The sequence below is a fragment of the Ailuropoda melanoleuca genome, chromosome 6 (assembly GCF_002007445.2).
Source record: "Ailuropoda melanoleuca isolate Jingjing chromosome 6, ASM200744v2, whole genome shotgun sequence".
Classification (NCBI taxonomy): Eukaryota; Metazoa; Chordata; class Mammalia; order Carnivora; family Ursidae; genus Ailuropoda; species Ailuropoda melanoleuca.
In genome coordinates, this window is record NC_048223.1 from 97400311 (window position 1) to 97413901 (window position 13591).

Sequence of the window (13591 nt, forward strand, 5' to 3'; positions counted from 1 at the left end):
ATCTACAATATGGATTAATGATCCCTTATAGAAAAATATTGGAATGATGCCGTTTTCATAACTTTCTGTAAATACTTAGAATTTCTCAATCCCTTAGGCTGTTTGGAGTCTTGCAACTTACAAACCCACATACATTCTCCAAATTGAGACATACCTAATCCCCGGGCGATCCAGTCAAAAGCTGGGAAACTGCCTCTTCCAGAAAACTCCTCACTGCAATCAGTTAGAGCTTCCTTCACTGCTTCATGTCCATATAACACCACAGTGGGCTTCATGCCAAAATACACAGTGAACACAGGGCCATAACTCTCTGCTAGCTGGGAGAGGAACAGGAAGTGCAAGAGTAGCAGAATTTCAAAACTAGGAATGAATGTAGATAAGTGAGGGAAATAATTTTAATCTTATTGAAGAGACATTTTAATATTCACTCACCCATTATAAAGGGTTTTGACTTCTAGAACTAGTAATTTAATAAATCACATTAAGCGGTAATTATCATTATATTAATACAAATATTGCTATTATTATTATTGTTATCAGTAATTTATCCTTTATTGAGTGACAGGGGCTGTGTGACAAGGACTATCTTATGGATTTTATTCATATTATTTACTTTAACTGCCAAACCTATAATTGCACCAAATATTTCCTTCCTTCCTATAGTTACAATTAATGATGTGTTTCTCGTCCTGTTTAAGGCAAGTTCCTCCTCTTGCCCACTGTGTGGACTCATAATAATCCCTCATTATCCACCCTCCACAACTTTTTAGCACCAGAGATCTCTAGATTTTAATAATTCATTAGGAACTGGCGATGTAGTCACACACATTTCCCAGCTTCCCTGTGCAGCCATGTGACTAAGTTTGTATGAACAGCTATTAACAGAAATGATGTGGGCAAATCCTACACACATCCTGCGTAAATGGTAAATGCATGCCCTCCATCCCTTCCCCTAGCCATGGACTGAAATGACAGCATGGAGATAGCCCCACTGTGTTCATGCATATGAGAACAATAGCCTAGGCACCCAGGATGATGAACTACAAGACTGAGAAAACCTGGTTCTCTGGATGATCTCAAGGAAGACAGGCAGCTGAATAGCACTCAGCTCTATATCATTCTGTAAGACAGAAATAAGCTCCTGTCTTCTTTAAGCCACTGTGTTATTGGGATCTTTCTGTCATGGTAGCTTATTTGGTATTCTAAATGATGTAGGACCTACACTCTTTCAACTTGCCTAAGGTTTGAGTCCTCCTGCTACCTTACAATTCATTCTCCATAAAGCAACCAGAGTGATGTTTTCACAAGGCAAATGCTAACATGAGAATCCTTTCTAAGAACATTAATGGCATTGCATTGCTCTTGGGCTAAAGATCAATATTCTTTTTTTTTTTTTTAAAGTAGGCTCCAAGCCTAGCATGGAGTCCAACACAGGGCAGGAACTCTTGACCCTGAGATCAAGACCTGACCTGATATCGAGAGTCAGATGCTTAAACAACTGAGCTATCCAGGCACCTGTAAAAACAATACTCTTAAAAGCCTTGAAAGACCTACATGCTCTGGCCCCTATTTACTTCTTCAGTCTCATCCCACACCATGTTTTTATTTACTTTTTGGTCTATAAACAAATTGGTCCTCTTTCAGAGACGCCAACAAGTGAGTCTCCTCCAGATTGAAACAGCCTGGAATGAACTTACATCTGTATTTTGTCTGGTTAATGCTTGATCATTCTTTAGATCTCAGCTCTAGCTTCACTTCCTTAGAGAGCCCTTTGCTGGCTGTTCCTCCCATCCCTGCTCCTCCAAACTCCATGGCCTCTTGCTACTGTGCCCCTGTTACATGATTTGTAATCATACACTCATTTGCATGATTACTTTACAAATACATGCCTACCACCTACATTATGAATTCCATAATGCTAGGTATTTGGGGGTTTTTTTTCATTCATCATTGAAAATCCCCAGTATCTAACAGAGTGCCTAATACAAAGTAGGCATTCAGTAACTTGTTCAATATATGATATACTCAATGACCATGTGCAAAATGCAATTATTATTTACATTTTAAAGAAATGGAAATTAAGGCTCAGAGAGATTTTTAAAATTTGCTGAATGCTGTGAGTTTACAAGTGAATGAGCTGGGGTGCTGATTAACCCCTTTGAATCCACAGACCAAAACACAGAAAGGAGCTAGGAATAGAGTAGTTATTCACTCACTCATTGAGCAAATATAACAGAAACTGAAAATTCTAGAATCTTGAGTTATTTCCTAGACTTAAATCAATGTGTGCATTTAGGAAACTTTTAGTGTGTTGTGACACTACAAATCAGTAAAACATTTTTTTTAATTGAAAGCACTTTCATTGCCATTAGAGTTTACCAAAGAATAATTACTAAAAAGGAGACCTGGTCACAATATGGACAGGGAATTCCTTCTTTTGGCAATTTCGACAATCATCATCTAATGGATCTCATTCCCTTCTGGCAGCCTTCCAGCTGTAAACCACTCAAAATTGTGTATGGGTATCCAGCAGACACTTCCCATTCAAACAACTTCCTTAAAGCATGGCATCTGGGACCATATTTTATTTAGATATAAGGTGCTAACTGCAAACAATTGGAAGGAAAGTAATCATACTTACCTTGCTTAGGGACTTGCTGACATTCTTAGTATTTATCTGAAGAATATTTCCAATAATTGGGAGAGGAGTAGGGCCAGGCGGCAGCTTCCCTTTGGCATGGTTGTGATTCCACAGAAAGAAAGGAATCAAACAAGAAAGACATATCACCAGAACTATGAAGAGATCCATTGCTGTGCTTTCTGTAAATGCAGTTGAAAGCTTGGTATCCAATGACTTTATAAATACTAAGTGCAAGTTGATCATCAAACTTGCACTGTTTGAACTTTTGAATAAATAATTGTTTTATCTTCAGTAGACTCTGACCCACTGGTAAAGATTAAAACAAAACAAGTAACTTTAGTACTGATAAATATCTAGGTTTTCAGTGGCAATCCCAACTAAAAAAATAAGACTTCCTCAGAGATGGTCATATTTTATTTTATTTTATTTNNATTTTATTTTTTTTAAAGATTTTATTTATTTATTTGACAGAGATAGAGACAGCCAGCGAGAGAGGGAACACAAGCAGGGGGAGTGGGAGAGGAAGAAGCAGGCTCATAGCGGAGGAGCCTGATGTGGGGCTCCGATCCCGTAACGCCGGGATCACGCCCTGAGCCGAAGGCAGACGCTTAACCGCTGTGCCACCCAGGCGCCCCAGAGATGGTCATATTTTAATAGTAAAATTGAAAGTATCAGATTTTCAAAGAGCTGGAATTCATGATCTTGACACATCATGAAAGAGAATATCTCATGTCAAAATTTATCATTCCATGAGCAGAAGAAAGAAGCACTCTCTTATGGCCCTTTCCCAGAAAATCCAGGAAAATGCCAGAATTAAGAGACAGAAAGGAGGAAGCAGGGTAAAATAGAAGGATATAGGGAGCTGGTCTCTCCTAGAGAGGAGGAGAGATATCCCAAATCTCTTGACAAAGCCCTTTTCCATATGTCAGGAGTTCTGACACACTTAACTACCAAGGGGGATGCAGGATCAACAGACAATGTATAGAAGCTGGAATCGACCAAGTCAAGGAGAGAAATCAGTGGAAAGTCCCTTGGCTGCATGTCACCCATCTGTCCCCCTGCACATCCGTTTCCAGTGAGGGTCCTAGAACAAGAGTCTGCATTGCTCTTTCTCATGTCGGAGAAGAAATATACTCCAGCATCCAATACTATAAATATTTGAAAGTGTCTAGAAACTCACAGATATGAACAAAACTTCAAGACTCAATAGACATTTGAGGAAATCCAACATGCATAATGAATGTCACACTTAAAAATCAGAACACTAAATCCTGAAGAAGCTAACATCAAGAAAACAGAAAATATGTTAAAATAAGTTTAACATCAGATATATCAAATCTGTGCCTTCAGAGAAGTGTAGATATGGTACAGCTCTAAGGGGACCCTGAGCTTTTTCTTCCCTGGAACACAGCTAGATCAACATCAAATGATTTGAAAAACTAGGAAATTGATCTGAGGAAAAAGAAAACAACCTGTACAGTTGGAGGATGAGAACGTGGCTGATGCAAGGCTTATCTTAACAAACAAATCAAAGCACACCTAGTTAAAAGTCCAAGCACTCCCCACTGCAAGCAAGGAGGACTGACCTTTGGGAAAGTGCAGCCAAAACATAACAGCAGACAGCACACAGCGTATACCACAAAGACTTCCTGAAACTCCAGGCCCTGACTGTATGATCCCTTCTTAATATAGTATTACTCTCAGGAGCAGTAAGCATAATAAGCTTTCATAATACACAAAAGGCAGAAATTTAGACATAATGACAAGACAGAGGAATTCTTCCCAAAAGAAAGATCAAGAAAAAAAATCACAGCCAGGGACTTGCTCAAAACAGATATAAGCAATATACCTGAATAAGAATTTAGAACAGCAGTCATAAGAAGACTAGCTGGGCTTGACAGAAGGACAGAAGACACCAGAGGATACCAGAGGAACCCTGGCTGTAGAGATGAAAGACCTAAAAACTAGTCAGGCTAAAATAAAAAACGCTATAACTGAGATGCAAAACTGCCTGAATATAATCACAGTGAGGATGGAAGAAGCAGAGGAAGAAATAGGTGAAATAGACTGAAGATAAAATTATGGAAAATCTGCATCCTATCAAAACTGGAACAGGAAGAAATAGAAAATTTGAACAGACCCAGAACCAGCAAAGAAATTGAATGAGTAATCAAAACTCTCCCAACAGGGGCACCTGGGTGGCTCTGTTGGTTGAGCAGCTGACTCTTGGATTCAGCTCAGGTCATGATCTCAGGGTCCTGGGATCGAGCTCTGATTCAGGCTCCACGCTCAGCAGCAGGGAGTCTCCTTCAGGTTTCTCTCTCTCCCTCTGACCCTCCTCCTGGTAGCTCACTCTCGCTCTCTAAAATAAATAAATCTTTAAAAAATAAAAAACCTCTCCAACAAACTAGAGTACAGGGCCAGATGGCATTACAGGGGAAGTCTACCAAACATTTAAAGAAGAATTAATGCCTACTCTTCTGAAGCTGTTCCAAAGAATGGAAATGGAAGGGGAATGCTCTTGCACTGTTGCTGGGAATGGAAACTGGTGCGGCCACTCTGGGAAACATGATGAATGTCCCTCAACAAGTTAAAAATAGAACTATCCTATGACACAGCAATTGCACTACATATTTATCCAAAGAATACAAAAATGCTGATTTGAAGGGGTACTTGCATCCCAATGTTTATAGCAACACTATCAACAATAGCCAAACTATGGAAAGAGCACAGATGTCCATAGACTGATGAATAGATAAAGAAGAAGTGATATATGTACATACAATTGAATATTACTCAGCCATCAAAAAGAATGAAATCTTGCCATTTGCAACAACATGGATAGAACTAGAGGGTATTATCTAAGCAAAATAAGTCAGCCAGAGAAAGACAAATATCATATGAGTTCACTCATATGTGGCATCTAAGAGACAGAACAGATGAACATAGGGGAAGGGAAGGAAAAATAAGATAAGATGAAAACAGGGAGGGAGGCAAACTATGAGAGACTCTTAAATATAGAGAACAAACTGAGGGTTGCTGGAAAGGAGGTGGGTGGGTGGGGTAAATGGGGGATGGGCATTAAAGAGGGCACTTGTAGTGAGCACTGGGTGTTACACACACATAATGAATCACTGAATTCTACTCCTGAAAGCAATACTACACTATAGGTTAACTAACTTGAATTCAAATTGAAAAATAAATAATTGTGGAAATAAAAAAAATATATTTAACATCATAAGATAAATTCAGCTGTATAAAAGGATCAAGTTCCTAGAAAAAGATAAGTTCTTGGTAATTAGCAATATGATTACAAAAACATTTTAAATAAATAAATAAGCTGAATAGCAAACTAGATTTAGCTGTAGTTCAACTTATTTCATAGAAAGCCACTGGAAAACCAAGGGCTTTCCAAGAATAGACTACAAAATAATAATGCTGAAAACTATAAACAAAGTTAAGTGGTATGGACAATACTTCTAGGAGTTCAAGTGAATTTATGATAGGAATTTCAAGGAGATAGAAAAAATATTCAAATATAAAATAAGCAAAGTTAATTGAGGAAAAATTTCCTAAACTGGTGAAAAGTCCAAAGGATCCACCAAGTTTGAAGTAGGATTTTTTTAATGATTTTTTTTTATTATATTATGTTAGTCACCATACAGTACATCCCCGGATTCTGATGTAAAGTTCGATGCCATTAGTTGCATAAAACACCCAGTGCACCATGCAATACATGCCCTCCTTATTCCCCATCACCGGTCTATCCCATTCCCCCACCCCCCTCCCCTCTGAAGTCTTCAGTTTGTTTCTCAAAATCCATAGTCTCTCATGTTTCATTTCCCCTTCTGATTACCCCCCCCTTTCTTTATCCCTTTCTTCCCCTACTGTTCATCCTAGTTCTTATGTTCCATAGATGAGAGAAACCATATGATAATTGTCTTTCTCTGCTTGACTTATTTCACTTAGCATTATCTCCTCCAGTGCCGTCCATGTTGCAGCAAATGTTGAGAATTCGTTCTTTCTGATAGCTGAGTAATATTCCATTGTATATATGGACCACAGCTTCTTAATCCAGTCATCTGTTGAAGGGCATCTCGGCTCCTTCCATGATTTGGCTATTGTGGACAATGCAGCTATGAACATTGGGGTGCATATGGCCCTTCTCTTTACTACGTCTGTATCTTTGGGGTAAACACCCAGTAGTGCAATGGCTGGGTCATAGGGTAGTTCAATTTTTAACTTTTTAAGGGACCTCCACACTGTTTTCCAGAGTGGCTGTACCAACTTGCATTCCCACCAACAATGTAGGAGGGATCCCCTTTCTCCACATCCTCTCCAACAATTGTTGTTTCTTGCCTTGTCAATTTTTGCCATTCTAACTGGTGTAACAACCANACGTCTGTATCTTTGGGGTAAACACCCAGTAGTGCAATGGCTGGGTCATAGGGTAGTTCAATTTTTAACTTTTTAAGGGACCTCCACACTGTTTTCCAGAGTGGCTGTACCAACTTGCATTCCCACCAACAATGTAGGAGGGATCCCCTTTCTCCACATCCTCTCCAACAATTGTTGTTTCTTGCCTTGTCAATTTTTGCCATTCTAACTGGTGTAAGGTGNGGTGTAAGGTGGTATCTCAGTGTGGTTTTGATTTGAATTTCCCTGAAAGTAAAATGACCCACACTCCCACAATCTTGTGAGACCTTGGAACATCAAGAAACAAAAAGCAAAAAGTAAACCCTAAACAATTCTGGAAAGGAAAAGGAAGTTGTAAAGAAGAATGCTCAGTTTAGAATAAAGCTTCCCATATACGATGCTTTCACAGGACAGGCTACACTCCTCTGCTCCACTACAGTGGAGTAAGGTACTCAAAAGATCAATAGGAAATGATTTTCAAAATTACTATTCTAAGCCAAACTAGAATTCAAATATGAGGTGAAAATACAGACATTTCTAAACATGTAAACATTCAGACATTTGAAACCTTGAAACCACCTCTGAAATTATTATTTGAGAAAAGTCCAACAAAATAAAAATGTATCCAAGAAAAGGGAGAATGTGGGATATAAAAACAATGTAAGAAGAAAAGTACAACTTTTTTTTCAAGGACAAAATGAGTATTTTAATTTAGTTTCAGAAAAGATGATACATGAATTTGGATTAGAAAAGAGGTTTGTAAAATGGCAGGATACAAAATCAATGCACAGAAATCAGTTGCATTTCTATACACTACCAATGAGTCAGAAGAAAGAGAAATTAAGGAGTCAAACCCATTCACAATTGCACCCAATACCATAAGATACCTAGGAATAAACCTCACCAAAGAGGCAAAGGATCTGTACTCAGAAAACTATAGAACACTCATGAAATCGAGAGACACAATGAAATAGAAGAACATTCCATGCTTATGGATTGGAAGAACAAATATTGTTAAAATATCTATGCTACCTAGAGCAATCTATACATTCAATGCAATTGCTATGCAAATACCATCAACTTTTTTTCCCCACAGAGCTGGAACAAATAATCCTAAAAAATTTTTTTATATAATGATTTTTTTATTATATTATGTTAGTCACCATAATTAATCCTAAAATTTGTATGGAACCAGAAAAGACCCCGAATAGCCAGAGGAACATTGAAAAAGAAAACCAAAACTGGTGCCTCACAATTCCGGACATCAAGCTGTATTACAAAGCTGTAATCATCAAGACAGTATGGAACCAGCACAAAAACAGACACATAGATCAATGGACCAGAATAGAGAACCCAGAAATGGACCCTCAACTCTATGGTCAACTAATCTTCAACAAAGCAGAGAACGAATATTCAGTGGAAAAAAAGACAGTCTCTTCATCAAATGATGTTGGGAAATTTGGACAGCCACCTGCAGAAGCATGAAACTGGACCATTTCCTTACACCATATACAAAAATAGACTCAAAAGGGATGAAAGACTTCAATGTGAGACAAGAATCCATCAAAATCCTAGAGAGAACACAGGCAGCAACCTCTGCGACCTCAGCCCCAGCAACTTCTTACTAGACATGTCTCCAAAGGCAAGGGACACAAAGGCACAAAAATGAACTATTGGGACTTCATCAAGATAAAAAGCTTTTACACAGCAAAGGAAACAGTTGACAAAACCAAAAGACAACTGACAGAATGGGAGGAGTTATTTGCAAATGTCTTATCAGATAAAGGGCTAGTATCCAAAATATATAACAAACTTATCAAATGCAACAAGCAAAGAATAATCCAATCAAGAAATAGGCAGAAGACATGAACAAATATTTCTCCAAAGAAGACATCCAAATGGCCAACAGACACATGAAAAAGTGCTCAACATTACCTATCATCAGGGNAGAAAAGATTTTAAGGGGCGCCTGGGTGGCACAGCGGTTAAGCGTCTGCCTTCGGCTCAGGGCGTGATCCCGGAGTTGTGGGATCGAGCCCCACATCAGGCTCCTCTGCTATGAGCCTGCTTCTTCCTCTCCCACTCCCCCTGCTTGTGTTCCCTCTCTCACTGGCTGTCTCTATCTCTGTCAAATAAATAAATAAAATCTTTAAAAAAAAATTTAAAAAAAACAAAACAAAAAAAACATTACCTATCATCAGGGAAGTGCAAATCAAAATGACAATGAAATATCACCTCACACCTATCAGAAAGGCAAAAATTAATACCACAAGAACAAGTGTTGGTGAGGATGTGGAGAAAAAGGAACCCTCTTGCGCTTTTGGTGAGAATGCAGCTACTGGTGCAGTCAGTGTGGAAAACTGCATGGATGTTCCTCAAAAAGTTAAAGAGAGAACTACCCTATGATCCAGCAATCATACACCTGGGTACTTACCCAAAGAATACAATTAGTGATACATGCACCGCTATGTTGACAGAAGCATTATTTATAATAGCAAACTATGGAAGTAGCTCAGATATTGAAGATCAGTTGACCATAGGTAGGGGAGAGGGGCAGCTGGCAGTGGGGTTTGAGGAAAAGAAAGAAGTAAAAAAGAGAGAGAATATAATCAGACAGGTGAGCAGAATAGAGCAATACACCGGATTCTGTGTGGATTTTGGTTTGTTTTTTATAAAACTAGATCCCAAAATTGTAAAGAAAGAAAAACTTACATATGTCCAAAAATAAAATAAAATACAGTGAAAGGTAGAATGTAACTGTAAAAATGGAAATTAAATAAGAAGAAAAAACAAAGGAGAAAGAAAAGCAACGACAACAATAAAACCAGGGACAATAAGGAAGGGATATAAACAGGCAGGTGAACAGAACAATATACTATCTACTGAGCGTATTTTGGTCAGTTTGTTAGTGGAAACCCTATCTCAAAATTGCAAAGAAAGAAAAACTTATAGTTAAGAAAAACTTAACTATAGAAAAATAAAATTAAATGCTTTTTTCTTTTTTTTAATGATTTTTTTATTATATTATGTTAGTCACCATACAGTACATCCCCTTCCGATGTAAAGCTCTATGATTCATGAGTTGCGTGTAACACCCAGTGCACCAAGCAATACGTGCCCTCCTTACTACCCATCACCGGTCTATCCCATTCCCCCACCCCCCTCCCCTCTGAGGCCCCCAGTTTGTTTCTCATAAGAACTAGGATGATCGGTAGGGGAAGAAAGGGATAAAGAAGGGGGGGGGTAATCAGAAGGGGGAATGAAACATGAGAGACTATGGACTATGAGAAAATTAAATACTTTGGATAGAATTTAAGTGTAAAAATGATTAGAAAAGATTTTAAAAAGGAGTTGATATAAAAAGAACTTGGTTGAAAAAGAAGAAAAATTTTATTAAAAAGTAAAAAAATAAAGTTTAATAATTAAAGTTGAAGGACTAAAGAATCATGGGGGGAAAGCCATGAATGCTATGTGTTGTATTCCCCTAGTGTTGGAGTTTTGCTGTTCTCATTCATCGGTAAATTTGGTCCCAGCTGAATATTCTTGCTGATCTTGGGTGGTGGGGGGGGACCTGTTGCGTTGATTCCCAGGTGTCTTTGGCCCATGAGGAATTGCACTGCCCTTGTCGGCAGCTAGGCCAAGGAAGCTGCTCGGGTTTGCTCCCTGTGGCTTTGGTTTCCGGAAGGCTTTCCGCGCAGCTGTAGAGCATGAGAATAAAAATGGCGGCCTCCCAAATTGCGGCCCTGGAGCCAAGAGCTCAGGACCCCACTTCTCAGTGAGTCCTCAGAGAAAGGCAGTCAGTCACTCCTGTCACCCTGGTCTCTGTCCGCCCTCCGTGTTCACCCAGCCTGTGACCGTGTGTTTCCATCTCAGGTATGGACCTTGTTTCGAGTGTCCATACCCTGTAGGCTCCTGTGGCGTGCTCATGCTCCCCTCCTCCCAGGGCAAGAAGGGGGGTCTCCCAGCTTCTGCCGCTTCTTTGGTCCCTGCTCAGAGAGCAGTGGCCCGACTATGCCCCCTATGGCGGTTTATGGCCACCAGAGCTGAGAGTCCCCTCCGTGGCTCACTCTGCAGCTGGCTTCCCCGCTCCGATACCTGGGAGCTCGGCCACACTCAGGCACCCCTGATCTTCCTGTGACTCTGGGGATCCTGAGACCACACTGTCCCAGCGAGGGTCCCAGCCCCTGCTTAGCCACTGGAGCGACATCCCTCACAGAGCTGACTTCTCGAAGTTCCGATTTTGTGCTCCGGGGCTCTAGCACTTGCCGGCAGCTGGCTGACGGTGGCTCCCTCTCCCTGTGGTCTATCCTCCCGTCTATCGCTTCAGCTTCACTTCTCCACACCTCGTACCTTCCAGAAAGTGTTCGCTTTTCTATTCATAGAGGTGCTGCTGCTGTCTTCTCGATCTCCGGATGAGTTCGCAGGTGTTCGGAGTGGTTTGAGAGCTCTCTAGCTGCATTCCTGGGAGCAGACAGAATGAAGCTCTCCTCCTCCGCCACCTTGGCCTCTCTCCTTGGTCGGCAGTTCTTTTACCTTGTGATGTCTTTAGTTCTGGAGTCAGGGTTTACCGTCGTCATAAAATGAGTTCAACAGCGTCTTCACTTCTTTGCTGAATGATTGTATGTAGTATTGATTTTTTTTCTTTTTCCTTTGTTGGTAGAATTAACCAATGAAGCCATATGAGCCTGGAGTTCCTTTGTTGGAAAGCTTTTATTTCCTAATAAAACCTTTAAGATGTAATAAGGGCTTTTTAATCTTGCTATTTCTTGTTGGGTCAGATACGGGATTTTGTGTCTTTTAAGGAATTTGCCCATCTCACCTGGGTTGTCAAAATTATGGTTTATAATACCCTTATTCCGTAGTATTCTGAAGGCAGTATAGTGTATCCCTTCTTTTATTCCTCATATTGGTAGGTTTTCCTTTTTTTCTAGCTAGAGGTTTATAAATTTTATTAATCTTTATTTTTTAAAGATTTTATTTATTTATTAGAGAGACAGAGACAGGGCACGAGTGAGGTGGAGGGGCAGGGGGAGAGGGAGAAGCCGACTCCCCACTGAGCAGGGAGCCCAACATTTAAGAATACCAAGCACCCCCATCCCAGGATCCAGAGACCCTGACCTGAGAGGATGGCAGACAACTAACCGACCAAGCCACCCAGGTGCCCCCCTTCATTAAATTTTATTTATTTATTGGTGAGAGTGAGACAGAATTGATCTTTCAAAAAAGAATCAGCTTCTGCTTTCATTAGTTTTTATCTTTTGAGTTTCTCCTTTCTGTTGTTCATTTCTGCTTTTATATTTTATTTCCACCTTCCTGATGGCATTGAATTTAATGTTCCCTTTATATGAAGGTGGAAGATGATATCATTCATTTGAGATTTTTCTTCGTTTTCTATTTTAGGTATTCTAAGGCTTTAAGTTTTCCTCTAAGTGTCCTGTGTCAGCTGCCTCACCACAAATTCTGGTAGGTTGTATTTTCATCATTATTCAATTAAAAATATTTTTCTTGTGATTTATGCTTTTACCCAATGATGTCTTAGATGTGTGTGTTCCGTTTGTTTCTATTTTCTTNTTTGCAAAGGACACCACAGATAAAGGACTGGTATCCAAGATCTACAAAGAACTTCTCAAACTCAATACACGAGAAACAAATAAACAAATCATAAAATGGGCAGAAGATATGAACAGACACTTTTCCAATGAAGACATACAAATGGCTAACAGACACATGAAAAAATGTTCAAAATCATTAGCCATCAGGGAAATTCAAATCAAAACCACACTGAGATACCACCTTACGCCAGTTAGAATGGCAAAGATAGACAAGGCAAGAAACAACAATTGTTGGAGAGGATGTGGAGAAAGGGGATCCCTCCTACATTGTTGGTGGGAATGCAAGTTGGTACAGCCACTCTGGAAAACAGTGTGGAGGTCCCTTAAAAAGTTAAAAATTGAACTACCCTATGACCCAGCCATTGCACTACTGGGTGTTTACCCCAAAGATACAGACGTAGTAAAGAGAAGGGCCATATGCACCCCAATGTTCATAGCTGCATTGTCCACAATAGCCAAATCATGGAAGGAGCCGAGATGCCCTTCAACAGATGACTGGATTAAGAAGCTGTGGTCCATATATACAATGGAATATTACTCAGCTATCAGAAAGAACAAATTCTCAACATTTGCTGCAACATGGACGGCACTGGAGGAGATAATGCTAAGTGAAATAAGTCAAGCAGAGAAAGACAATTATCATATGATTTCTCTCATCTATGGAACATAAGAACTAGGAAGACTGGTAGGGGAAGAAAGGGATAAAGAAAGGGGGGGGTAATCAGAAGGGGAAATGAAGCATGAGAGACTATGGACTCTGAGAAACAAAATGGAGGTGAGACTTCTACACATATAAAATAATTCTCTATACCGAACTCAGAAAGAGATGGAGAGGGGTGCCTGGGTGGCACAGCGGTTAAGTGTCTGCCTTCGGCTCAGGGCGTGATCCCGGCGTTATGGGATCGAGCCCCACATCAGGCTC

General features: G+C 39.9%; 1 protein-coding gene across 3 annotated transcripts in view; it reads right to left on the reverse strand.

Annotated features, from left to right (window-relative positions):
- LOC100470213 (cytochrome P450 2C21) overlaps positions 1-13591 on the reverse strand; it is a 53961-nt gene that overhangs the window by 29374 nt on the left and 10996 nt on the right. Inside the window, exons 3-4 of one of the 3 annotated variants that reach the window (XM_034662973.1) lie at positions 2642-2947; positions 155-317 (exon numbers count right to left, since the gene is read on the reverse strand). In XM_034662973.1, coding sequence (XP_034518864.1) covers positions 155-317; positions 2642-2884 — 406 coding nt within the window. In that variant the 5' untranslated portion in view covers positions 2885-2947. Of the gene's footprint in view, positions 1-154; positions 361-2641; positions 2987-13591 lie in introns of those variants that run through there. The other 2 variants (XM_002927756.4, XM_034662974.1) reach the window with 2 other exon arrangements.